At 40.0% G+C, this 26,209-nt stretch overlaps 2 protein-coding genes across 2 annotated transcripts; one reads left to right on the top strand and one right to left on the bottom strand.

Annotated features, from left to right (window-relative positions):
• Nucleotides 1-1,228: 1,228 nt before the first annotated feature.
• Nucleotides 1,229-8,212, top strand: LOC141781569 (uncharacterized). The gene is made up of 3 exons (XM_074657381.1): nucleotides 1,229-1,630; nucleotides 1,697-4,850; nucleotides 8,087-8,212. The coding sequence occupies exons 1-3, from the start codon at nucleotides 1,386-1,388 to the stop codon at nucleotides 8,210-8,212; spliced, it is 3,525 nt and encodes a 1,174-aa protein (XP_074513482.1). The 5' UTR covers nucleotides 1,229-1,385.
• An 8,194-nt stretch (nucleotides 8,213-16,406) lies between these two features.
• Nucleotides 16,407-18,807, bottom strand: nupr1b (nuclear protein 1b). Its single transcript, XM_074657069.1, has 3 exons — nucleotides 18,573-18,807; nucleotides 18,211-18,346; nucleotides 16,407-16,774 (listed from the first exon to the last, which is right to left on the bottom strand). Exons 1-2 carry the CDS (start codon nucleotides 18,667-18,669, stop codon nucleotides 18,219-18,221), a joined length of 225 nt encoding a protein of 74 aa, XP_074513170.1. The 5' UTR covers nucleotides 18,670-18,807; the 3' UTR covers nucleotides 16,407-16,774; nucleotides 18,211-18,218.
• Between the last annotated feature and the right edge of the window lie 7,402 nt (nucleotides 18,808-26,209).

The raw sequence follows: 26,209 nt of genomic DNA, 5'->3' as shown, positions 1-26,209 counted from the left end.
TGTTAGTTAATAATAATTAGGGCTGCAAGTAACGATTACCTTCATTTTGGATTAATCTCTCAGTTAGTTTCTTGATTAATGGATTAGTTGTGTCAGAATAAGGTGAAAATGTGGATCAGTATTTCCCAAAAGCCCAAGATGACAAATGTCTTGTAGATATTCAGTTTACTGTCACAGAGGAGGAAAGAAACCAGAAAATATTCACATTTAAGAAGCTGGAATCAGAGAATTTACACTTTTGTTTTTCTTAAAAAATCGCTCTCAAACCAATTTTCGAAATAGTTGGCGATTAATTTAATAGTTGACTTAACTAATTGATTATTCGTTGCAGCTTTAATAATAATGATCCAGTACTGTAATAACATAACACTGACAGGTGCCGTTCTGCACAATTAGTACTAATCGATCAAAATTAGTGATCTATGTTCAAGCAGAGCTGCTTGAGCCCCGCAACCACCAGTTTTTATGAAGTTTTACGGTCGTTTATAGTCATTGCTATATTATACATCACTGGTATCAGTAGTACTAGTAGTACCTGAATCTTACAGTTTGCACTTTGTGTTTTTAGGTTTTTTTCAACAGATTACAAACGTCAAACAATGATGGACGAAGCAATCTCCAACGAGCTCGTTGAATGCACACTGGGACAGGTTGAGTCCGATATTGATGAACTGATCCAGACCATCTCGAGCATCGAGTCTGGGGAGTACTCCGCGTCAGAGGAGATCGATGACGAAAAAGAAGATGAACACTTGGCTGTTGATCGCATCCAGCAAAATGTGGAGTGGTATTTGAACGATTTTTTTAACCTCCGGCGATCTTTTTCAGAGGACCAAGAAGAGGAAGACGAGTTAATTTGGGTGTATGTAGGCAGACAGAGCAAGTTCAACAAGAAGAAGAAGAAGCCTTTTTGGAAGCCCTGGCCTAAATGGAGACCACGGAAAAGGGCCCGGCGAGCAAGAAAGCGGGCTCGGCGTCCTGAGACGCCTGTCGGCAGCGAGGCTGCTAATGAAGCAGACTTGACATCTGTCCCTCTGGAACCGATAGATGTGCCATATGAAGATGTCCAACAACAGAGTAGCACTGGCAGACGTTCGAGCAAGATCAGCAGCAAGAAGAGGAAGTCTTTTTGGAAGCGCTTGCTTAAATGGAATCCATGGAAATGGGCCCAGCAAGCAAGAAAGCAGGACAGTGACTCAAACTCCGTCATTCCGAGGCGTGTGTCGAATGCCACTTCCTTAATCGATTCCCGTGAGGACAGCGAGGCTGTTAATGAAGCAGACTTCACCTCTGCGGTAAATGCGGATTCGGATAAGACTGTCGAGTCAGTACTCGTTGACGCCTTCGTCGACAGTGACTCAAAATCCGGCCCTCCGAGTCGTGAGATGACTGCCACTTCCTTAATCGACTCCAGTGAGGACTTCACCTCCATCCCTCTGACACCGATAGATATGTCATATGAAGATGTCCAAATACAGAGTAACACTGGCAGACGTCAAAGCAAGATCAGCAGCAAAAAGAATAAGTCTTTTTGGAAACGCTTGCTTAAATGGAATCCATGGAAATGGGCCCAGCGAGCAAGAAAGCAGGATTCGGATAAGACTGTCGAGTCAGAACTCATTGAGGTCTCTGACGACAGTGACTCAAACTCCGTCCCTCTGAGTCTTGAGACGACTGCCACTTCCTTAATCGACTCCAGTGAGGCTGTTAATGAAGCAGACTTGACTTCTCTGATAAAAGACATTTTGGATAGGGCTATCAACTCGGTACTCATTGAGGCCTACGTCAACAGTGACTCAAAGTCCGTCATTCCGAGGCGTGTGTCGAATGCCACTCCCTCAATCGGCTCCATTGAGGACAGCGAGGCTGTTAATGAAGCAGACTTGACATCTGCATTCAATGCGGATTCGGATAAGACTGCCGAGTCGGTACTCGTTGACGCCTTCGTCGACAGTGACTCAAAATCCGGCCCTCCAAGTCCTGAGATGACTGCCACTCCCTCAATCGGCTCCATTGAGGACAGCAAGGATGTTAATGAAGCAGACTTGACCTCTCTGATAAATGACATTTTGGATAGGGCTATCAACTTGGTACTCACTGAGGCCTTCGTCGCCAGTGACTCAAAGTCCGTCATTCCGAGGCGTGTGTCGAATGCCACTCCCTCAATCGGCTCCAGTGAGGACAGCGAGGCTGTTAATGAAGCAGACTCTACCTCCATCCCTCTGGAACCGATAGATGTGCCATATGAAGATGTCCAACTACAGAATGGCAGTGGCAGATTTAAAAACGGGATCAACAGCAAGAACAGGAGGACTTCTTGGAGGCGCTGGCTTAATCGAAATACATGGAAAAGGGCTCTGGGAGCAAGAAAGCAGGATTCGGATAAGACTGCCGAGTCAGAACTCATTGACGTCTTCGTCAACAATGACTCAAACTCCGTCCCTCCGAGTCCTGAGACGACTGCCACTTCCTTAATCGACTCTGTGTTCAATGCGGATTCGGATAAGACTGCCAAGTCGGTACTCGTTGACGCCTCCCTCGACAATGACACAAAATCCGACCCTCCGAGTCCTGAGAGGCCTGCCACTCCCTCAATCAGCTCTAGTGACGACAACAAGGCTGTTAAGAAAGCACACTTGACCTCTGTGATAAATGCCGATTTGGAAAAGGCTATCAAGGCTATCAAGGCTATCGTACTCATTGACGCCTTCGTCAAGAGTGACTCAAAGTCCGTCATTCCGAGGCGTGTGTCGAATGCCACTCCCTTAATCGATTCCAGTGAGGACAGCAAGGCTGTTAATGAAGCAGGCTTCACCTCTATCCCTCTGGAACCGATAGATATGCCATATAAAGATCTCCAACTACAGAATGGCAGTGGCAGACGTCTAAGCAAGATCAGCAGCACAATGAGGACGTATTCTTGGAGGCGCTGGCTTAAATACAATCCATGGAAAAGGGCCCAGCAAGCAAGACAGCAGGATTTGGATAACACTATCGAGACAGACGACATTGACGTCTTTGTCGACAGAGACTCCAAATGTGTCACTCTCTCACTCAGATCCAGAAGGACAGAGGTCAAGGCTGTTAATAAAGCAGACTTGACCTCTGTGTTCAATGCGGATTCGGATAAGACTGCCGAGTCGGTACTCGTTGATGCCTTCGTCGACAGTGACTCAAAATCCGTCCCTCCGAGTCCTGAGAGGCCTGCCAATCCCTCAATCGGCTCCATTGAGGACAGCAAGGCTGCTAATGAGACAGACTGGACCTCTGTGTTCAATGACGATAGGGATAGCACTATCGAGTCAGACGACATTGACGTCTTCGTCGACAGAGCCTCCAAATCCATCACTCTCTCAATCAGATCCAGAAGCACAGAGCTCAAGGCTGTTAATGAAGCAGACTTGACCTCTGTGTTCAATGCGGATTCGGATAAGACTGTCCAGTCGGTACGCATTGACGCCTTCCTCGACAGTGACTCAAAATCCCTCCTTTTGAGTCCTAAGAGGCCTGCCCCTCCCTCAATTTACTCCAGTGAGGACAGCGAGGATGATAATGAGGAAGACTTGACCTCTGTGTTCAATGACGATAGGGATAACACTATCGAGTCAGACGACATTGACGTCTTCGTCGACAGAGCCTCCAAATCCGTCACTCTCTCAATCAGATCCAGAAGCAAAGAGCTCAAGGCTGTTAATGAAGCAGACGTCACCTCTGTGTTCAATGCCAATTCGGATGAGAACGACATTGACATCTTCGTCGACAGAGCCTCCAAATACGTCACTTTCTCAATCGGTTCCAGCAAGACAGAGGCCAAGGCTGTTAATGAAGCAGACGTCACCTCTGCGTTCAATGCCAATTCAGATAAGACTAACGAGTCAGACGGCATTGACGTCTTCGTCGACAGAGCCTCCAAATCGGTCACTCTCTCAATCAGATCCAGAAGCCCAGAGGTCAAGGTTGTTAATGAAGCAGACTTCACCTCTGTCCCTCTGGAACCAATAGATGAGCCATATGAAGAGGTCAGTATACGGATTAGCAGGGGCACACGTCAAAGCAAGATCAGCAGCAAGAAGAAGAAGTCTTTTTGTAAGCGCTGGCTTAAATGGAATCCATGGAAAAGTGCCAAGCGAGCAGTAGAGCTGGATACGGATAAGACTTTCGAGTCAGTGAGTGAGTTCAGGGATTCCGACAGGACAGACGAGACGTCTGCAGGCAAGACTTGTAAGAAAGAGAAGAAGGGTCTCTGGAAGTACTTGACTAAATGGAACCGACGGACGAACGTCCAGCGTGCAACACGACAGGATGTGGATGAAACCGTTGAGTCGGACGAGGACGACGTTGACTCGGACTCGGACGACGTTGAGTCGGACGAGGACGACACACCAGAGGCTGCGCAAGCCTCACAGAATGACGGATCTTCAAATGTCCATTGCCTCTGCAATAAGCCAGTTGGACAAACCAAAAGGACGCCTTGGTGGCGCTTTCGTAATTCCCGGAGCAATAAGGTCCAACCAGATTTAAGCCAACCAATGGACAAAGCTGTCAAGTCACCTGGACCCAAACGCTCCACATCTCGTCGTGGAGAAAAATCTCGCATCAGCTACAGACGGCCGAACAACACCCCTTTGGTGTTGCAGGATTATGATGGAGAAGATGATGAGGATACGACATTGGAGGACACCACGAACACCCCACCTTCCCACTCCATTCTCAAGGGTGATGACAACATCCCATGTGACGGCGTGAGCTCGCTTCCATCCAAGACAGGGAAGGGTGTCGTGGCTGCTTCTGACACGGACGCCAATAAGACCCTCGATGACGCGGGCAGCAGTCACTCTGCGACCTGCGAGGTACGTATGCATTTATACCTGGAAAATGAAATCGATTAGACCAGATTTAAAGACAAAAAAAGAGTACATTAAACAAGATAAGACGCAACGAGTTCATAGTTCAGTTATACAGAATAGATCAGCAAGAAAAAAAATCAATTACTCTTATGCTGTGATCAGACTACACGATATTTTTGTCTTTGACGATGGCCACCATGTCAGATCTAACGATCACAGCGCCATAAACTCTTTCGGTGTCTTGGTCGGGTGCGTGGCAAGACTACACGTATGACCACGACCAATCACGGCACGTCGTATTCCACGATCGTGCGCGAGTTCAGACGTCATCGGGGAGGCGGTTGAAGCAACTGTCAATAGGCTCGTTGGAGAGGAGCAAGGCCTGCGCAGAATCGATCACCGGCGATTGCCGTGCAATGCATGCCGGTTAGATTTGTGTTTGACTTGATGCCGACATGCTCTGACGTCATGCACACGTGGGCAACGATGACTTCACGAGATCGAGTTTTTAGAACCTATTTTATTTACAAACAAATACAAATAAAGTGGCCTACAGATGGGATCTAACAGGAAGTCATTTTTTCTGGGACTTCCTGTACATTTTTTGAAGGCTGCTAGAAACGTCTGGAAACTGTCCGACTCGACCGCAGCTTTTAGTCACCGCCCCCCCTGCTGCAGCCGCCTGATCTCGTCTACTTTCCAGGCGAGGTGCAGTTCATCTTCAATGCTTGGGTAATGATAATTTAGCATATTCCCGCAATTAGGACCCGAAGATATGCCGACCCGTCTTGAAACACAGACGAAGGACTCAAGGGGTTTTGCTTGCACCCTCTGACTCGCATGCAAGCAAAACCCTGTGGCGCAATGAAAGTGAGGGCCAGTGTGCGCCGCCTGAGGTGGGATCCCGGCCCCGCGGCGTCGGGCGCACCACCGGCCCGTCTCGCCCGCACCGTGGGGGAGGTGGAGCGTGAGGAGCTGAAAGATGGTGACAAGAGGTTAACGTCACGCTGCAGTAAAGTGGTATCGTTGCCGTTGTATCGGAGCCATTTTGGGAGTACGAGTACATGAGCACAGTATCGGACCCGATACCCGATACTGGTATCGGTATGATATTGTGTAGTCTGATCCCGGCATTACTTAAGCAAAGCTGTTTATGCAGAACAGAGAGTAGATCTCTCCTGTCGTCTTCATACTGAACTTTGATCTCTGTACTTACTTGTTTTTTTTCATTTCAAAATATCGTAGACAGCACCAGATCAGCCGGAGAAAAGACCGTCTCTGCTGAAGAGGATCCTCTGCCGCCTCCACCTATATCGTGTGAAATGATCCTCCTGGCCCCCCCCCCCCCTCTAGGGGAGATCATGCCTGGTTCTGCTCAAGGTTTCTCCCCCGTTGAAGGGGGAGTTTTCCTCGCCACGGTGGCGATCAGGTCCTATCGGGTACGGTTGATCCGTACAGTGTTAACCCGGGTTTGGTTTAAAATAAACTTTTATATTAATCATTAATTATGCATGTTCTCCCCGTGTTAGCGTGGGTTTTCTCCGGGTACTCCGGTTTCCTCCCACAGTCCAAAGACATGCAGGTTAGGTTATTTGTGGACTCTAAATTGCCCGTAGGTGTGAATGTGAGTGTGAATGGTTGTCTGTCTCTATGTGTCAGCCCTGTGATGGACTGGCGACCTGTCCAGGGTGTACCCCGCCTTCGCCCAATGTCGGCTGGGATCGGCTCCAGCCCCCCCGCGACCCCTAACGGGATAAGCGGTTGCAGATGAGGATGAGGATGAGGATTAATCATTAATTATTCTTTTATCTCATTACTAAATCAAATAAGTTGTTTGTAATATTCAGCAGTGTAATTATCATGTTAAGCAGAAATAACTATTAGATTTCTAATAATGATAATGGATAATAATGAGTGGAAACATGAGCTCATGGTCGTGGCGCCGAGGCCCCGCTCCGGAGGGTTGGAGATCTACATCTGGACGTCGACGGCTGCTCTTTCTCCCCAACCTGGATGTCATCCTGGACCCGACTCTCTCATTCCAGTCGCACGTCAAGTCCATCATCAAATCTTCCACCTGAGAAACATCTCTCCACTCACTCTGCAATCACTCTCTGACTCCGTGGCAGAATCCCTCGTCCACGCCTTCGTCACCTCCCGTCTGGACTAATGGAGTTCTGTCCTGGACTTATCTTTAGTTATCCTTCATGTTACAGGGATTTTAGGTCAGCCTTATAGTTTCACATCACCCATCACCTCACTACCAACTACTGACTACTGCTTTACACCCTTATTGATCTTCTGTTGATTCAGTTGGATTACCTTTAATAAATGTACCTGCATTACTTTAACTGTTACTGTGTGGACTTCTCTTCTCTGTTGAGCTCTTGAACGAGCTGAGGATGGGTCAGATTTCATGTGTGTACCTGGATGTATATGACAAATAAAGGTTTCTTCTTCATCTTCTTCAACTATCTGTTTATATCTTTCTGGGAAAATGATTATCCAACAGACCGGTCCGGTAACAACAGAGTCAGCTAATAGGTTCATGGTTTATAACGTGCTTCTGGCTAACGCTACAGTAGCTAACATGTTTTCAATATCTCAACGTAGAGATTCAAAACGTTGTTTTGTTAAAGTTGCACGTGAGTGATGTGTTGCATAATGGCAGTAAAAGGAGCCGGTCATTGGTTGGTTATTAGCGGAGGTCGGTTATGGAACTGAGCGGTCTTTTATGTTCAGGGTTACATCCCTCCCATCCTCCAAAAAGAAACGTCCCCATTTCTAAACAAGTGCAGTAAACCCACGTGGACACGCTCACATCAACCTGCCAGCTTTACAACAACAACATTTCAACACTGAACATTTCCATGTTCTCTTACATAACTGCAGTCTCAACTAAGTATGTCACACTATTTTCACACACCAGAAATAGCTGCTACACATAGCACCTAGACCAACCATGTTACACTGAAACAAGGTGCTACTGCAAGGAGAAAACATGTCCAACCATAACGTCCCTCATACTATACGACTTTCGTTGATTTCACGACCACAGGTGTCGCTGTTTACAAGCATTTCTGAAAGGTACAAATAGTCCCTTTAACCATAAGTAACAAAGTCCTTGAAACGAACTGGTTGTCTCACGATTCGTCCAGAGAGAGGCGCAGTCTGTTGCGGCTCATTGACGTCCCCGACATGAACCGTCCCTGAGCCGCCAGCGACCCGCGGCTCCTCAGACACACAGTCCACATCTGGGGACCGCTCATCCTGCAGCGAGGGAGCTGGAAGAGGAGAAACTGGAAGAGGAGAAACTGGAAGAGGAGAAGCTGGAAGAGGAGAAGCTGGGAGGCTCCTCAAAATAACCAGAACCAGTCCGGAGCTCGTGGCATGTCGCCGTCTCTCTACGGCATCACGGTAACAATCTTTATATAGAAGGTGATTCTGGGTCTGCTCCCACACTACCGAAGTGTTTTTATTACGCAGAAACATTGTGGACAGTATTCACTGCGATCACAGGACTTCTTTGCGCTCTCTGTCCCAAAAGCTCGGACAAAAATTGAGGAAAGGGCTTTTTCCTATTCTGCACCCTCAGCCTGGAATCTGCTCCAAAATGACCTGGAAATCAAAATCAAGGAGCTTTAACATCATTAAACATGTTTAAATCTAGAATGAAGGCTTTAGAAGCAGACTCTGTGGCTTCCAAACGTTTTCAGCTCCCTTGTTGTTCAGCTGACTCCCAGAAAAGTTCCTTCTTGTCCCCCCATTTGTTTTCAGATAGTTCTCTTTTAATGCACATGTTAGTGCTTTTAGTGTTTGTGTCTGTATTTGTGTCTCCGTCTGCAGCTTAGTGTTCTTGCTGCTGACCGTCTCGGCCAGGTCTCCCTTGGAAAAAAGGTTCTTAATCTCAACGGGACTAACCTGGTTAAATAAAGGTTTAATACAAAATCAATTTAAAAAGTCACGGGGACGTCCCACCGATACATGGACGTACGGAGGACAGATGCTGGACAGATGTATGGAGGACTGAGATAGCTGGAAAGCCCGTCTGAGGACGACCCAAGGTGAACTGGAGTCTCTGGTGGAGTCTCTGGTGGAGGTGTCGGAGAGGAGGATGCTGAGGAAACTACTCAGTGTTAGGGACAACGCCTCTCATCCTCTGCACGCCACCCTGGAGTCATACCAGAGCACATATTCTTTTACGCACTGGTGTTAGAAATAGTACTTTTATTTTATACACTTGAACTTGTTGTATTTTTGAGCAATCTCTGGCACAATAATTTCCTACGGGATTAATAAAGTTCTATCTTATCTTATCTTTGAGTTTTTGAGAGTCAATGACGAGAAAACACGTCCAGTTTTATTCTGATATGAAGCCGAGTCATCAGCTGAGTAACACTAGAACAGAGTTAGAGTACGATGAGTGAACGTGAGGAGAGTATTAGACTGGAGGAACAGAGGAAGCATCATATCTCTCCTGCTGTTCATCTCTTCTCTTCTTCTCTCTCTTCTCTTATCGGCTCTTCGTTGGTTTCCAGATGCAGATTGATGGTTTTAATGGGCGGTCCAGACGGGGCAACAAATCCCAGTTAAACACCGGAGTACAACACCAGTTATAAATCCTGTCCCTGCGTGTCTCCGTGGTGCGTTCAGGGGCAGAATTATGATGTCTGTATGCTGCACATCTTCATCTCTTTTTAATATTTCCCTCTTGTTCGTCTTTAATTTCACAGATAATGTTTGTACGTTTTATATTTTACTCGGAGAAGATGAAAGAAGTCGGTGTGCTGCTCGTGTTTTAATATAAACCGTTGAGGAGGAATGATTGTCTCCTACAGTACAACTGGAGCTTCCTTTATTGTTATAATCATCATTATCGTCGTCGTTATGCACACATCGCTGCTTTATTTCTCTCCCACCGTTCTCCTGAGCACATAACTTACCGGCTAATAACAGTTCACAGATAGTTTTAGAACTCTTTTACACATTTTCTACGTGATTACAGTGTGCTGTGATTACCAGGAGAAGAGCTGCCGGCTCAGAGAGAGTTCACGTTAACGGAGTCTGAAGGCTGAATGTGTTCATTAACTTCCATCTTTAATAACGTATTGTTCTCCAGCTGTGACCACACAGATAACAAGATCAACAAAAAGTTTTGCAAACAAATAAAATAACTCTAAAAGTTCATAATACAGAGAGTAATAACTGTTTGTGTCTTTATGATTAGGTTATGGTTATGATACGGTTTGTTTCCCTCTGCTTCCTGTCTTTATGGAAAAACTGGGATGTCCATTTTCAGAGGGGTCCCTTGACCTCTGACCTCCAGAGAGGAATGTCATATTTGATGACATGTAGTTGTCAGTATGCCGTCCGTACTGATGCAGTCCGTACGGATGCAGTCCGTACGGATGCAGTCCGTACTGATGCAGTCCGTACCGAGAAAGTCCGTACGGATGCAGTCCGTACCGATGCAGTCCGTACCGAGAAAGTCCGTAGTGTCCAGACTACAGATTATAACGAGCTGCAGATGAAGAATCAGAGAGGTGTGTGTCAGCGTTTAATAATACAGATAAAGTGACCAGAAGAAACATCCTGCTGCCACGGTGACCACATCTCTGAGATGTTGTTTTATTAAAGTGAACATGAAGCTGTGTGTGTGTGTGTGTGTGTGTGTGTGTGTGTGTGTGTGTGTGTGTGTGTGTGTGTGTGTGTGTGTGTGTGTGTGTGTGTGTGCTTGCCTGCCTGCCTGCCTGCCTGCCTGCCTGCCTGCGTGCGTGCGTGCGTGCGTGCGTGATGGACGTCCAGATATAGTTCATCATGCTCAGAGTCGCCTTCAGGTCAACAAACAGCGACGGACTCACATCCTGTAATATGTCGGCCGGTGTGTGTGTGTGTGTGTGTGTGTGTGTGTGTGTGTGTGTGTGTGTGTGTGTGTGTGTGTGTGTGTGTGTGTGTGCGTGTGTGCGTGTGTGTGTGTGTGTGTGTGTGTGTGTGTGTACACACGTGAGCCTCCTCTTCTTTAACGCAACTATAATCAATATTTTTATCTTAGCGATGGATCACATGACCACTTGCTTGTGGTTCCCCTTCAGCATTTTAATGGACTGCCGATAATAACAACTCACGTGACTAATAACTCGAACTCGAATAACTAGATAGATAGATAGATAGATAGATAGATGGAGAGATAGATGGAGAGATAGATAGATAGATAGATAGATAGAGAGATAGATGGAGAGATAGATGGAGAGATAGATAGATAGATAGATAGATAGACAGACAGACAGACAGACAGACAGACAGACAGATAGATAGATAGATAGATAGATGGACAGATAGATAGATAGACAGACAGACAGACAGACAGACAGACAGATAGATAGATAGATAGATAGATAGATAGATAGATGGACAGATAGATAGATAGACAGACAGACAGACAGACAGACAGACAGATAGATAGATAGATAGATAGATGGACAGATAGATAGATAGACAGACAGACAGACAGACAGACAGACAGACAGACAGACAGATAGATAGATAGATGGACAGATAGATAGATAGATAGACAGACAGACAGACAGACAGACAGACAGACAGACAGATAGATAGATAGATGGACAGATAGATAGATAGACAGACAGACAGACAGACAGACAGACAGATAGATAGATAGTAACTTTATTGATCCCGAGGGAAATTCAAGACTAACAACTCACGGGACTGACGATACTATCAAATGGAAATTTAGCGTAAGTTTGCAGCGTTATTTAACCTCCTTCATGACCAGTTGGTATGACCTGGTTGGTATCGATGGATTCATCAGGTATTATAGTTTCATATGATACCAGTATCGGACTTTTCTTTTGCCTTTGTTTTGGACATTTTCTGGATTTTTTTAGGACTTTTTTGGACCATTTTCAGATTTATTTTTACATTTTTCAGATTTATTTTTACATTTTTCAGATTTATTTTTACATTTTTCAGATTTATTTTTACATTTTTCAGATTTATTTTTACATTTTTCATACCTTTTTTCAGACATTTTTTTGGGACATTTTTCTGACTTTTTTTCTGGCATTTTTTAGACAATGTTCGGACTTTTGTTGATATTTTTCGATCATGTTTTCACCCCTTTTTCTGTCTTTTTTTAGTTTACTATGATACCAGTATCGGACTTCTTTTTCTGTCTTTCTTTCGGACATTTTCTGGACTTTTTTAGGACTTTTTTTTACATTTTCAGACATTTTATTCTGAACTTTTTAAGATTCTTTTGGGACATTTTTCTGACTTTTTTTCTGACATTTTCTAGACATTTTTGGCCTTTTGTTGAAATTTATTTATTTTATTTTTTTCACACCTTTTTCTGTCTTTTTTCCTGAAAGTTTTTGGACATTTTTCAGACAAAAGCCCTCACCCATTCACATACCTGGAGGTCAAAGGTCAAGGGACCCCTTTGAAAATGGACGTGCCAGTTTTTCCTCGCCAAAAAGGAAGCGTAAGTTTGGAGCGTTATTTAACCTCCTTCATGACCAGCTAGTATGACATCATCAGTGGCTTCATCAGGTTCTCTGGTTTCATATGATATCAATATCTGTACTCTAGCGATGTTCCCTTAGATCAGCGGATGTATCTCTGCTGGATCCCGGCTCGGGTCTAAAGGTGACCAGGTCCTGTTAGAGCCCCCCCCCCTCCTGTTGGGATCCGATGGGCTGCATCATTAACATCTTTTAAATCCCTTCTTTAAACTCTCTCTCTTTTATAGGACGGCGTTTATGAATATTTAATATGTTGCAGGGTTTCACCATCCCTCTCTTTTATATATTTCTTAACTTTATTTTATTCCCCGGCTGTTTTTATGATTCCTCCTGATGCTGTTTGTTTTCATCTGCTGCTGAGCACAATTATTATTATTATTATAATTATTATTATTATTATTATTATTATTATTATTATTATATTTACTATACAGACATGAGTATCAATCCTAACAGCTTAGGACGGATATAATCATGTTAATACACAGATACCTCAGTATAACATCACACACACACACTTCCAGCGTATCGTGTTACACACTCATAACATCAGACAAATGATCTGAGGTCTCTTTTGGCAATCCTGAGGACCAGTTGCTAGGCAACTAGGGGGGTTTCTAAAAGCATTGGTATCTCCTCTGCAGAGCGGGACGGGCGGAGGGGTGAACACTGAACTGGATGTTGTGTTGAGTCGTACGGTGAAGCTGATTATGTAACAAACAGTCGTCTCTATAAATATTTCCTGATCCTGCTTCAAACATCGGAGCCAAATCCTGCTGCTGCGTTCAGGCTGCAGGTGGATGGGGGATTCAAACCCTGCTGCTTCCTGTTTGCTCAACGGCATCGGGACAAACACAGATAGAGTCAAACACAGAGAAAGTCAAACACAGAGAGTCAAACACCGAGAGTCGAACACACAGAGTCGAACACACAGAGTCAAACACAGAGAGAGTCGAACACCGAGAGTCAAACACCGAGAGAGTCGAACACAGAAAGAGTCAAACACCGAGAGAGTCGAACACCGAGAGTCAAACACAGAGAGTCAAACACCGAGAGTCGAACACACAGAGTCGAACACACAGAGTCAAACACAGAGAGAGTCAAACACAGAGAGTCAAACACAGAAAGAGTCAAACACCGAGAGTCAAACACAGAAAGAGTCAAACACAGAAAGAGTCAAACACAGAAAGAGTCAAACACAGAGAGAGTCAAACACAGAGAGTCAAACACAGAGAGAGTCAAACACAGAGAGTCAAACACAGAGAGAGTCAAACACAGAAAGAGTCAAACACAGAAAGAGTCAAACACAGAGAGAGTCAAACACAGAGAGTCAAACACAGAGAGAGTCAAACACAGAGAGTCAAACACAGAGAGAGTCAAACACAGAAAGAGTCAAACACAGAAAGAGTCAAACACAGAAAGAGTCAAACACAGAAAGAGTCAAACACAGAAAGAGTCAAACACAGAGAGAGTCAAACACAGAGAGAGTCAAACACAGAAAGAGTCAAACACAGAAAGAGTCAAACACAGAGAGAGTCAAACACAGAGAGTCAAACACAGAAAGAGTCAAACACAGAAAGAGTCAAACACAGAAAGAGTCAAACACAGAAAGAGTCAAACACAGAGAGAGTCAAACACAGAGAGTCAAACACAGAAAGAGTCAAACACAGAAAGAGTCAAACACAGAAAGAGTCAAACACAGAGAGTCAAACACAGAGAGAGTCAAACACAGAGAGAGTCAAACACAGAGAGTCAAACACAGAGAGAGTCAAACACAGAGAGTCAAACACAGAAAGAGTCAAACACATAGAGAGTCAAACCGAGAGAGAGTGGAAAACAGAGAGTCAAACACAGAGAGTGGATTTGGACACGCCCTAAATGCACCGGCGCCATTCACTTTAGAATTCAGTTGCAGATATCTGCAATGTGGACTGTGGATATCCGTAATGACGAACCCCGTACACATGAATGGCAAAAGTAGTTTGAATCGTACCAGTCAAAATGTAATTACGGATATCTAAAATCAAAAAATAGATATGTTGAATTGCAGAATAACGTTGCAGATATCTCTAATGAATATCCTGTCAAGCTACTGAATGTTAAATCAGCTGGTGGAGCTCCAGCCGTCACTTCATCCAGATAGATTCAGATTATATTTAGTGGTATTCATCCTTTAATCAGTGATGGAACTTACAGTACATGTTGAAGTTCAGCCTGCAGAGTTTGTCTTTGTTATATAACTCCGTACTGTTGCATAACCTCATTTTATAAAAACTGCAGTTCTGACACAGCAGATATTCAGAGTTCCTGTCTGAGAGCCGTGTGGAGGCTCGGAGGCTCGGAGGCTCGGTGGCTCGGAGGCTCGGAGGCTCGGTGGCTCGGAGGCTCGGAGGCTCGGAGGCTCGGAGGCTCGGTGGCTCGGAGGCTCGGAGGCTCGGAGGCTCGGAGGCTCGGAGGATCGGAGACGGTCCAACATGAAGTAGCTCTCTGGTCTCATCACGCTGTAAACTCACTGACCACTGATCTGTTGGTCTGTTGATCTGTTGGTCTGTTGGTCTGTTGGTCTGTTGATCTGTTGGTCTGTTGGTCTGTTGATCTGTTGATCTGTTGGTCTGTTGATCTGTTGATCTGTTGGTCTGTTGGTCTGTTGGTCTGTTACTGCGGTTGTTGTGTTTGTGTTTAAGTTCCCTGCAATGCAGACACTCCACTCTCTCATGTTTAGAGTCTGAGAGTCTTAGAGTCTTAGAGTCTGAGCGTCGCTGCCACCTGCTGGTGGATCCAAACATCACACCTTGCAGGTGTGAAGAGGACAAACATCTCTCTCTTTTTATTTCACATTTAGCACCCAGATATTTATGATCTGGAAAAACAACATTTACAGCATCAGTCTGAGGTCAGAGCAGAAGTTATGATGTAACCAACGCTGAGCTTCAGGACTCGGATTAGTTTCACACAGAGAACATGTATACAACATATTATTATGTTTTCCTTTTCATATTGTTGTGTGGCTGCTAATAAGAATATGATTTTAAAAAGAATAAAATGAAATATGCATTTACTTATATACAAATCCTTATATACATATATACCTGAAGACACTTTGGTTTATATATATTATATTTGGTGGTTTGAGTTTAGTTTTATATTCAAAATACAATTAATTGAAACATTTTTGGTCGCCTAAAAATGTCTTAATCAGCGTTCGGATGTTCTTAGCTCCGCCCTCTCCTGTCACTTCTGGTTGCAAAAACCAAGATGGCGACGGACAAAGACCAAAAACCAAGATGGCGATGGCCAAAAACCAAAATGGCGGCATCCAAAAACCAAGATGGCGACGTCCAAAAACCAAGATGGCGACATCCAAAAACCAAGATGGCTACGGCTAAAAACTGAAAAACCAAGATGGCGAAGTCCAAAAACCAAAATTGCGGCATCCAAAAATCAGGATGGTGACGTCCAAAAACCAACATGGCTACGGCCAAAATCCTAAAACCAAGATGGCAAGGGGCAAAACAAACATGGCGACATCCAAAAACCAAGATGGCTACGGCCAAAAACCAAAAACCAAGATGGCTACGGCCAAAATCCTAAAACCAAGATGGCAAGGGGCAAAACAAACATGGCGACATCCAAAAACCAAGATGGCTACGGCCAAAAACCAAAAACCAAGATGGCTACGGCTAAAACCCCAAAAACCAAAAACCAAGATGGCGACATCTAAAAACCAAAATGGCTACGGCTAAAACCCCAAAAACCAAAAACCAAGATGGCGACGGCCAAAAACCAAATTCATCCAAAACAAAGATGGCGACGTAAAAAAAGGCGAAGAGGATTCTTTAAGATTCTCTTTTTTTAAATGATTGTAATTATTATATATAATGAATCAACATGATTATGAATCTGTGATGGACACGGTTTGATATCTGAGGTTTAATATCTACTGGATACAGGAGTTCCTTTAATTGAGTGTTTCTTCATCACAGTTTTGAACCTCTTGGGAAGAAAAACAAACACAAAGTCACGTCAGAATCATTTTAATAGTAAAAAAACTTTTTTAAAAATCCATTGAAAACTTGTCAACACACCGAAATCACCCAACTGACACCACATGTCACCTCAATCACATGTGCACCGTCACGGTCTGACCAGGCAGCCGTGCAGGTACACGCCTACAGGTGAGTGCTTTACAACAACCTACAGGCGGAGGAGCCGCGGTCTGCTGCCACGATGGAGATCTCCTCACTGGAACATCTGGATCTGGCTCCTCTTCACGCCCAGGTTAAACCTTCGCCCGTCGGAGCTTCGGGACGCTCCTGCCGTTTCTACGTCTCGTTCTGTCGCCAAGGAGGCCGTGGTCGGTTTCCGGGATGAGCCGTCCGAGTCGCCCTGGATTAGAAAAACAGGATGGTTGTGGTTAAGTGAAAGATAAATACTGAATCATTATATATACATTTAAAAATAAAAATCGTATTCTCGTAATATTCTGACTTTATTGTGTAAATCTCAGATGTGTTTTCCCTCAATGTGGCCCTAATACTCCGTAGTACATTGTCTCTTTGGCCCTCACTGCATTAGACTGATATACTATATACTTAGACTATAAACTGTGTTACCTTCATCACAATGATCAAATGTTTTGCGGCTCCAGACAGATTTTTATTTTTAATTCTTTGCCTAAAATGTCTCTTTTGACAGTAAAGGTTGCTGACCCCTGAAATAGAATATAAAATGTTTCAGCAACTTTATCAACAACAAGTCCAAAAGTCCCTCTCAGATTCGGCGTAATGTTACACAGACTAGACAAAGAGTAAACACCTCCTTTAGAGCAAGTTGGCAGCAAAACATCCACTTAAACTGTGGAGGATGGGCAGTTAAAGGAGGAGGTTCTTAAAGGGAAAGTTCAACTTGGGTGAGTTTGGTTGTTTAAGTCATAATTCCTCAACACTTGAATCCTTCTTGAATGTCCCTGCCTACATTCTCAAATTTCATTTACCAAACTTCATTGAGAAATGGGCCAATTTTAAGTATCTGCTAAGCTGTGAAGGCATTAAACACATAAAATGATTCAGCGATTTAACCAGTCACGAATATAACAGTCACTCTCTAATTCGGCATATAGATATAGAGACATAAATAAAGAGTTAACACTTCTGTCAGAGATCCTCACCACGAAAACCTACAAAACATCCCTTGTGCTAAATGTCATTTACAAAATTGCCAATTTAAGGTATTTACTACTTTGTTGAATCACATAGAATATAAAATGATTCAACAACTTTATTAACAACAAATCCAATAGTCCCTTGCAGATTCGGCGTAATGTTACACAGACATGGACAAAGAGTAAACACCTCCTTTAGAGCAAGTCCCTGCCTACATTCTCAAATTTCATATACCAAACCTCATTGAGAAATGTGCAAATTTTAAGTATCTGCTAAACTGTGAAGGCATAAGGCACATAAAATGATTCAGCAACTTTATCAACAACAATTACAATAGTCAATCTCTAATTCGGCATAAGATTATAAAGACATGAATAAAAGACTAACACTTATTTGAGTACAGAAATCCGCTTTGAGTCGCAGCCGCCCGGTTGAGCGCTGCGGAGGAAGAGCCGTTAAAGCGAGAGATTCTTAAAGGAAGAGTTGAACGTTCTAAAGTTGCCAGATGTCATTTAATGATTCATCAATTTAACTAATTGACTGATTAAAGTTTAAATACAAACGTTAGCAACCATTAATATAACATCCACTCTTGAATTCGGCATATAGATATAGAGACATAAACAAAGAGTTAACAGTGATGTCAGCACATAAACACACCTCAGTATTCACTCCTTGGCTTTCTTCTCCGTGTTCTGGAGCTTCTCCACTATTTTGCGTTCGTGTCCGGACGGATTGTGTCTGTTGGTGTTATCACTGGCCTCCTTCTTTGTTCTGCCTTTACGAGCTGAGCCTTCTGTTGACAAAAACACATTTAAATTTAACAAACAATGAAAAAAAACACCTTTAAATTTAACAAACAATAAAACAAAACACCTCTAAATTTAACAAAAAATGAAAAAAAAGACCTTTAAATTTAACAAACAATAAAAAAAACCCATTTTTGAGGTATTTTCAGTGGAGATTGCTCAGGTTTACAGTCAGACAGAAGAAGAAGCAGAAGAAGGTTATTGTTTTCTCACCTGTGTATTTGTCGGTTAAGTTATAATATTCATATTTGTCGTAGTACTCGTCTTCAAAGCTGGAAGGCTTCAGGTTGTTCACGTCGACATGACTCATGTTGAGTTATAAAGGTTAGTTGTTGGATCACTGAGAGAAACTTTGTTAAACTTCAGAAACAACAACAACAGATCAATCTGTCCAGATGTGTCTTCTTCTTCTCTGAGAGCAAAACAACCAGATGTTTTTCTCCCAGAGTTCTCCAGAGGTGTTTTTATAACGGAGACATTCAGCTCCTCCTCTTCTTCCTCCTCCTCCTCTTCTTCTTTCTCCTCCTACTCTTCCTCCTCCTCCTCCTCTCCTCTTCTTCTTTCTCCTCCTCCTCTTCCTCCTCCTCCTCCTCTTCTTCTTTCTCCTCCTACTCTTCCTCCTCCTCCTCCTCTCCTCTTCTTCTTTCTCCTCCTCCTCTTCCTCCTCCTCCTCCTCTTCTTCTTTCTCCTCCTACTCTTCCTCCTCCTCCTCCTCTCCTCTTCTTCTTCCTCCTCCTCCTCCCCCTCTTCCTCCTCTTCCTTCTCCTACTCCTCCTCTTCCTCCTCCCTCTCCTTCCTCCTCTTCCTCCTCCTCTTCCTCTTCTTCCTCCTCTTCTTCCTCCTTCTCCTCCTCCTCCCTGTATATATATATATATATTTATAGATAAATATAATGATTAAATGAAATACATTTAAATAATAAATTCTGATAATTTATTATACAATAAAATAAGTATGTAAATATATCAGACAACAGACAGAAGAAAAAGAAAAGCGTACCTGTTTAGAGACTATAGGCTATTACAAATCGTACATTTATATAATATATATAAATCTATATATTTAAAAATAAATAAAATAAATTTAAATGATAAATTATGATAATTTATTATATGATCAAATATAATAAATAAATAAAATAAAGATGTTAATATATTATATATATACATATTTATAAATGAATATAATAATAAATATATTAAAAATGTAGATAATAAATTATGATATAATATACAATTTATTAGAAATAAAATTAATAAATAAAATTAATATGTAAGTATATAAATTATTTATATACATATTTATAAGTAAATATAATAATGCAAAATAAAATAAATTAAAATAATAAATGATGATATAATATAATATATAATTTATTATAAATATAATGAATAAATAAAATGAATATGTAAGTATATAAATTATTTATATACATATTTCTTAATAAATACAATAATAAATTGAAATAATTTATTATATAATAAAATAAATATATAATTTGTATATATACATATTTATAAATAAATATAATAATAAATATTTAAAATTAATTTAGATAATAAATTATGATATAATATAATATATAATTTATTATAAATATAACGAATATATAAAATGAATATATAAGTATATAAATTATTTCTATACATATTTATAAATAAATATAATAATATAAAATAAATTAAAATAATAAATTATCATACAATATAATATATAATGTATTATAAATATAATGTAAAAGTAAAATGAATATGTAAGTATATACATTATTTATATACATATTTGTAAATAAATATAATAATAAATTGAAATAATTTATTATATTATAAAATAAAATACATTTGATAAAATATCAAATAAATTAAAATAATTTACTATATAATAAAATATAATAAATTGATAAAATAAATATATAATGTATATATATATACATATTTATAAATAAATATAATGAAAAATATATACAATTTATAATAAATAAATAAATAAAATAAAATAATTTACTATATAATAAAATATAATAAATTGATAAAATAAATATATAATATATATATATATATATATATATATATATATATATATATAAATTATAGAACCTGTCAGTTGAACCTGTAAGAATATAAATCATTGCATCGTTTTAGCAGATAAATGTGTGAAAACACAGAATAACATTTTAGAGTTTAGTCCCATTAGTATTAGTTCTGGTGTTATAGGTCCATTAACGTCCCGGCATCCTAAACTGTAATGAGCAGCAGCTTCATTATATTCACAAACTGTGTTTACACTCTGACATTATTTAAAAGAGAGGATTTCTGTTGGGAATAGATTCACATATTTTCACTGTGCTTGCAGATTTTTTCACTTGTTTTAAGAAAAAAGTCTTTTAGGACGCAAATGTAGACAAAAGTGAATTTTAATGTAGTCAAAAATAGATTTTTCACATTTTATTTATTATTTATTATTCCGTTTTTGTGAATTTTATCTCCTGACATGATGGAAAAAATGCTTTTTAATTAATATATATTATTCATTTTTAGCTTTCTTTTCACCATGTGTTAATGTGAAAGCTGAAACACATGAATAGAATAGAAACGCTGTGACCTCAGTGACCTGATGAGAGAGTTGTGACTCTGCTCGATGATGTTATTTTCTGCTGTTTTGTTAAAACAACGTTTTATTGGATGGACTCTGGTGTTTATCGTCCTACATTTGACTCTGACCTTCAGTGTTTTTCTGAGTTTATCAGCAGCTGCTCGCTTCACGCCGACTGCAGCCCTGACCTCATTCAGTGTCCACGCCAGTCACATGACCTCCGTCTGCCCAGTGTGTGTGTGTGTATGTGTGTGTGTGTGTGTGTGTGTGTGTGTGTGTGTGTGTGTGTGTGTGTGTGTGTGTGTTGTTATCTTATCTAATCATTGTCAAACACCTCGTGACATTTTATTCTAAAACAAACTTTGGACTGAACTTGTCAGAGAGTAAAAGTGCACAGAGAAAGTGAACACGTGCACGGCCACATTGAAATTAACATTAACGATCAGAATAAACACTTCAGTCTGAAACTTAAAATAATATTACAGGAGATTTAAATCTGCAACAAGCTCAAAACTGAGAAAACATGGAGAGACACGTAAACTTGAAACTTATATATGTATATATATATATATATATATATATATATATATATATATATATATACATATATTAATTATATATTTATTTTATTAATATATTATATTTTATTATATAGTAAATTATTTAAATATTTTTTATATTTCATCAAAATTATTTTTTTATTATATAATAAATTATTTCAATTTATTATTTTAATTTATTGAATTTATTGTTATTATATTTATTCATAAATATGTATATATTATTTATATACTTACATATTTATTTTATTTATTCGTTATATTTATAGTAAATTATATATTATATTATATCATAATTTGTTATTCAAATTTATTTTATATATTAAATCTATATATATGTATTAATTGTATATTTATTTTATTAATTTATGAAATTTTACTATATAGTAAATTATTTAAATATTTTTTATATTTTATCAAATTTATTTTATTTTATTATATAATAAATTATTTTAATTTATTATTTTAATTTATTAGTATTATTATATGTATTCATAAATATGTATATATAATTTATATACTTATACTTATAATTTATTTTATTTATTCATTATATTTATAATAAATTATATATTATATTATACCATAATGTATTATTCAAATATATTTTATATATTTATTATTATATTTATTTATACATTTATATGTATATATTTATAAATGTATATATATTATATAAGCATATGATTTGTAATAGCCTATTCTCTCTAAACAGGTACACTTTTCTTTTTCTTTCTGTCTGTTGTCTGAAACTGCTTTATACTTTTATATCTTATTTATTTATTATATATTTTTTATAATGTGTTATTTAAATGTATTATATTTTATACATTTTGTTATATATATATATATTCAGCCTGATGATACAAGAGTTTTAACATAAGAAGATGTATCCTGGTGCAGCTGTAAACACAAACATGGTTTCTAACAGCAGAAGGAAAAGTCCGGTCACTCTCTGAGTTTAAGCTCCACTCATCCAGACGTCATCATAATTACAGGCCTTCATCTCTCCACCATCATCTGCTTTTAGTCTCTGAACCCACCAACACAGCTGGGAGGAAAAACACACTCTTTAAAAGTAAAGTATATATATATGTCAATATATGTATACAAGCCTATTATAACCAATAATCATTATAATCAAACATAACAGCGGTTTATGAGGGCTGTTTGAGTTGTAAAGTCCTGAGTAAAGTTTGTTTATCTGACTGTATGAAGAGTTGAGTCATCGTCTCATGACTTTATTATTTACTCATAATGTGTCTCAGTTCACATCATCAGGACGTTCTCCTTTAAATAAACAGCTGACTGACTGAAGAACGTTCCACTGAGTAATAAACAGTCTTCAGGCTCAGAGAGAAACAACCAGACTCCATTCACATCTCTGCTGTTTTATGAAAACGCTGCAGCAGCTCATGTTTCCTTTCATCTGCAGTTTTAACTAGTTTTCTCTCCTCCTCCCTTCCTCCTCCTCTCTTCCTCCTCTCTTCTTCCTCCTCCTCCTCCTCTCTTCCTCCTCCCTTCCTCCTCCTCTCTTCCCCCTCTCTTCCTCCTCCTCCTCTCATGACTGTGTGAAGAACATTCCACTGAGTCGTAACACTCTTCAGTCTCAGAGAAAACCAACCAGACACCATTCACATTTTGTTGTGTTTTTGAGTTTTTAACTTGTTTTTCTCTCTTCCTCCTCTTCCTCCTCTCTTTCTCCTCTTCCTCCTCTCCCCTCCTCCTCTCTCCTCCTCTCTTCCTCCTCTTCCTTCTCTCTCCTCCTCTCTTCCTCCTCTCTTCCTCCTCCTCTTCCTCCTCTCTCCTCCTCTCTTCCTCCTCTCTTCCTCCTCCTCTTCCTCCTCTCTCCTCCTCTCTTCCTCCTCTCTTCCTCCTCTCTTCCTCCTCCTCTTTCTCCTCTCTCCTCCTCTCTTCCTCCTCTTCCTCCTCCTCTTCCTCCTCTTCCTCCTCTCCCCTCCTCCTCTCTCCTCCTCTCTTCCTCCTCTTCCTTCTCTCTCCTCCTCTCTTCCTCCTCTCTTCCTCCTCCTCTTCCTCCTCTCTCCTCCTCTCTTCCTCCTCTCTTCCTCCTCCTCTTCCTCCTCTCTCCTCCTCTCTTCCTCCTCTCTTCCTCCTCCTCTTTCTCCTCTCTCCTCCTCTCTTCCTCCTCTCTTCCTCCTCCTCTTTCTCCTCTCCCCTCCTCCTCCTCCCCTCTTCCTCCTCCTCCCCTCTTCCTCCTCTCTCCTCCTCTCTTCCTCCCTCCTCCTCTCTTCCTACCTCCTCCTCCTCTCGTCCCCCTCTCTTCCTCCTCATTCTCCTCTCATGACTGTGTGAAGAACGTTCCAGTGAGTCAAAACAGTTTTCAGTCTCTGAGAGAACCAACCAGACTCCATTCACATTTCTGCTGTTTTATGAAACCTCAGCAGCAGCTCCTGTTATTCAGGGTGTTTCCTCTGAGCTCTGGTTGTGTTTATCTCTCTCTCTGTGTTTCTCTCCTTCTCCTCTCCTCCTCTCCTCCTCCTCCTCCTCTTCCTCCTCTCTCCTCCTCTCTTCCTCCTCCTCTTTCTCCTCTCTCCTCCTCTCTTCCTCCTCTTCCTCCTCCTCTTTCTCCTCTCCCCTCCTCCTCCTCTCCTCCTCTCCTCCTCCTCCTCCTCAGACTCAGTTCTGTAAATATTTGCAGAAGCATGTGCTGCTCTGCCCTCAGTTCTGTCTGTTCAGGAAACACACCCAGCAGTGTACACACCGATAAGATATCAGCTTTATGGTCCTGTATTCTGACCTAGTTTTAAAGGTTATTCACGCTTAATGAATAATAATATTACTCTTTAATCCTGATAATCAACCTGCTGGTGTTCTGCTGTGGAGCTTTCATGGCTCAGACTGCTATTCATTATTGAGGTGGAGCAGTTTACTATTTCCTGGAGAGCCTGACACACTAATCCTAGAAAACAAAGCAGATATATAACGTGTTGATTAATTACAGAGCTGCTGGTGGGGACAGAGCCATGCTAGCAGTTTCCCCCTGTTTCCAGTCTATGCTTCTGCCATTTTGGACTGAAAGTGACTACCGGACGCCAGTAAAACGTCCGCCTACAAAGAGACGTACCAAAGTAAAACAATATTATTTCTGTTTTATTGTCTTATTCTACTGAAATGTCCTGTGTTGAACAATTAAAATATTATAAATATAATAAGAGTTTTCAGTCCAAAATGGCGGCAGCAGCTGTTGTCAAAAAAACAGCAGAGTTTCGTCTCTTTGCTTCATATCGACCGTACAGACGTGAGCGTGGTGTCAACGTGAACATCAGACTCTCAGCAAGAAAGCTCCAACTTTTTATAAATAAAATAAAAATGAAAAGATTCAATTCAATGCAGCTTTATTTTTTGTTTATTCTTTTTTTTATTTATTCTGTTATTTATTTGTATTCTCTTTACACTTGTGTCTCGTCATTCTAAGATATTCTACAACTTGCTAAAAATAGAGACAATTTTTTTAAACTTGTAATGTTGTTGTTTGTTTTTAAACTTATAATAAATATCAGTAAAAGTTATAATGTGCCAAATAGTTTTTAAAGGCAGGATCATTTATCTATAATCATACAGAAACACGCGTGAATGTCTTCAGATGCATAACAGTTTAAATATTTTACATTATAAAACAAATACTTAGAAAATATTAAAACACTGATGGGCCATGTGTGCAATGTTTTTATTATTTATTTATTTTTTATTATTATTATTATTATTATTATTATTATTATTGTTATTATCATTATTGTTATTGTTATTATTATAAATTATTATTTATTTATGATTATATCTATTTTCTTTATCCATGTCCAGACATTAGTCTCTGTGGGAAGCAGTTCATTAAGTTTCTCTGAAGGTTATTAAAAAGTGTTTATCTCACATTGATAACGATGAACTACTGATTGATAAAGACTCGGATTTAGGTCAGATATTATTAATCATTAATTCACAGGATGTTTATCTGCTGACACAGTTTGTACGTGACATCTGGCGCCGGCCAAAGTACCTCCAACATGTGCAAAACATGCACGTAAAAATAGGCTTGATTACAGTAGGTCCACAAGCTCATCTGGCTGCAGGTTACTGCACTCACATCTACTCTATAGTGCAAGTGGATGTTGTCAGAGGAAGTATTCACATCATTTACTGAAGTAAAAGTATTCTACAACAGTAAGAAACAATACAAGTAAAATACCTGCATTCAAAATATTATTTACGTAAATGTATTCTACAACAATAAAAAAAATACAATTAAAATACCTGCATTCAAAATATAACTTAAGTAAAAGTATTCTACAACAGTAAGAAACAATACAAGTAAAATACCTGCATTCAAAATATTATTAAGTAAAAGTATTCTACAAAAAGTAAAAAAAATAGAAGTAAAATACCTGCATTTAAAATATAACTTAAGTAAAAGTATTCTACAACAGTAATTAAAAATATTACTAATATATAATAATTAATAATTACAATATTATAATAGTAACATTTAAAATATAAAAATATGAATTATACTTTTTTATAATGATGTTTTTATAATTATAAATATATAGTTATAAAAAAGCTTGCTTGTATTTTTTTCACAAATCAGTGAAAAGTATTATATCTGCATATTTAATTAAAAAATAAATAATTTAAAGTATAATAATTTACAGAGACAGTTAATGTTTTTTAATCAAAATTGTA

Source organism: Sebastes fasciatus, chromosome 13 (assembly GCF_043250625.1).
Source record: "Sebastes fasciatus isolate fSebFas1 chromosome 13, fSebFas1.pri, whole genome shotgun sequence".
Classification (NCBI taxonomy): Eukaryota; Metazoa; Chordata; class Actinopteri; order Perciformes; family Sebastidae; genus Sebastes; species Sebastes fasciatus.
The sequence above is the reverse complement of the archived record's forward strand: the minus strand, read 5'-3'. Positions and strand labels throughout refer to the sequence as shown.

Bases quoted from the DNA above. Each gene is read 5' to 3' on its own strand.
- LOC141781569 (XM_074657381.1), top strand. From the start codon at position 1,386: ATGACTGCCACTTCCTTAATCGACTCCAGTGAGGACTTCACCTCCATC. The intron at 1,631-1,696 runs TGACGACAGTGA...CTTAATCGACTC, and splicing joins TCAGAACTCATTGAGGTCTC to CAGTGAGGCTGTTAATGAAG. The intron at 4,851-8,086 runs GTACGTATGCAT...GCGGCTCCTCAG, and splicing joins GTCACTCTGCGACCTGCGAG to ACACACAGTCCACATCTGGG.
- nupr1b (XM_074657069.1), bottom strand. From the start codon at position 18,669: ATGAGTCATGTCGACGTGAACAACCTGAAGCCTTCCAGCTTTGAAGAC. The intron at 18,347-18,572 runs GTGAGAAAACAA...TTTTGTCAACAG, and splicing joins CTTAACCGACAAATACACAG to AAGGCTCAGCTCGTAAAGGC.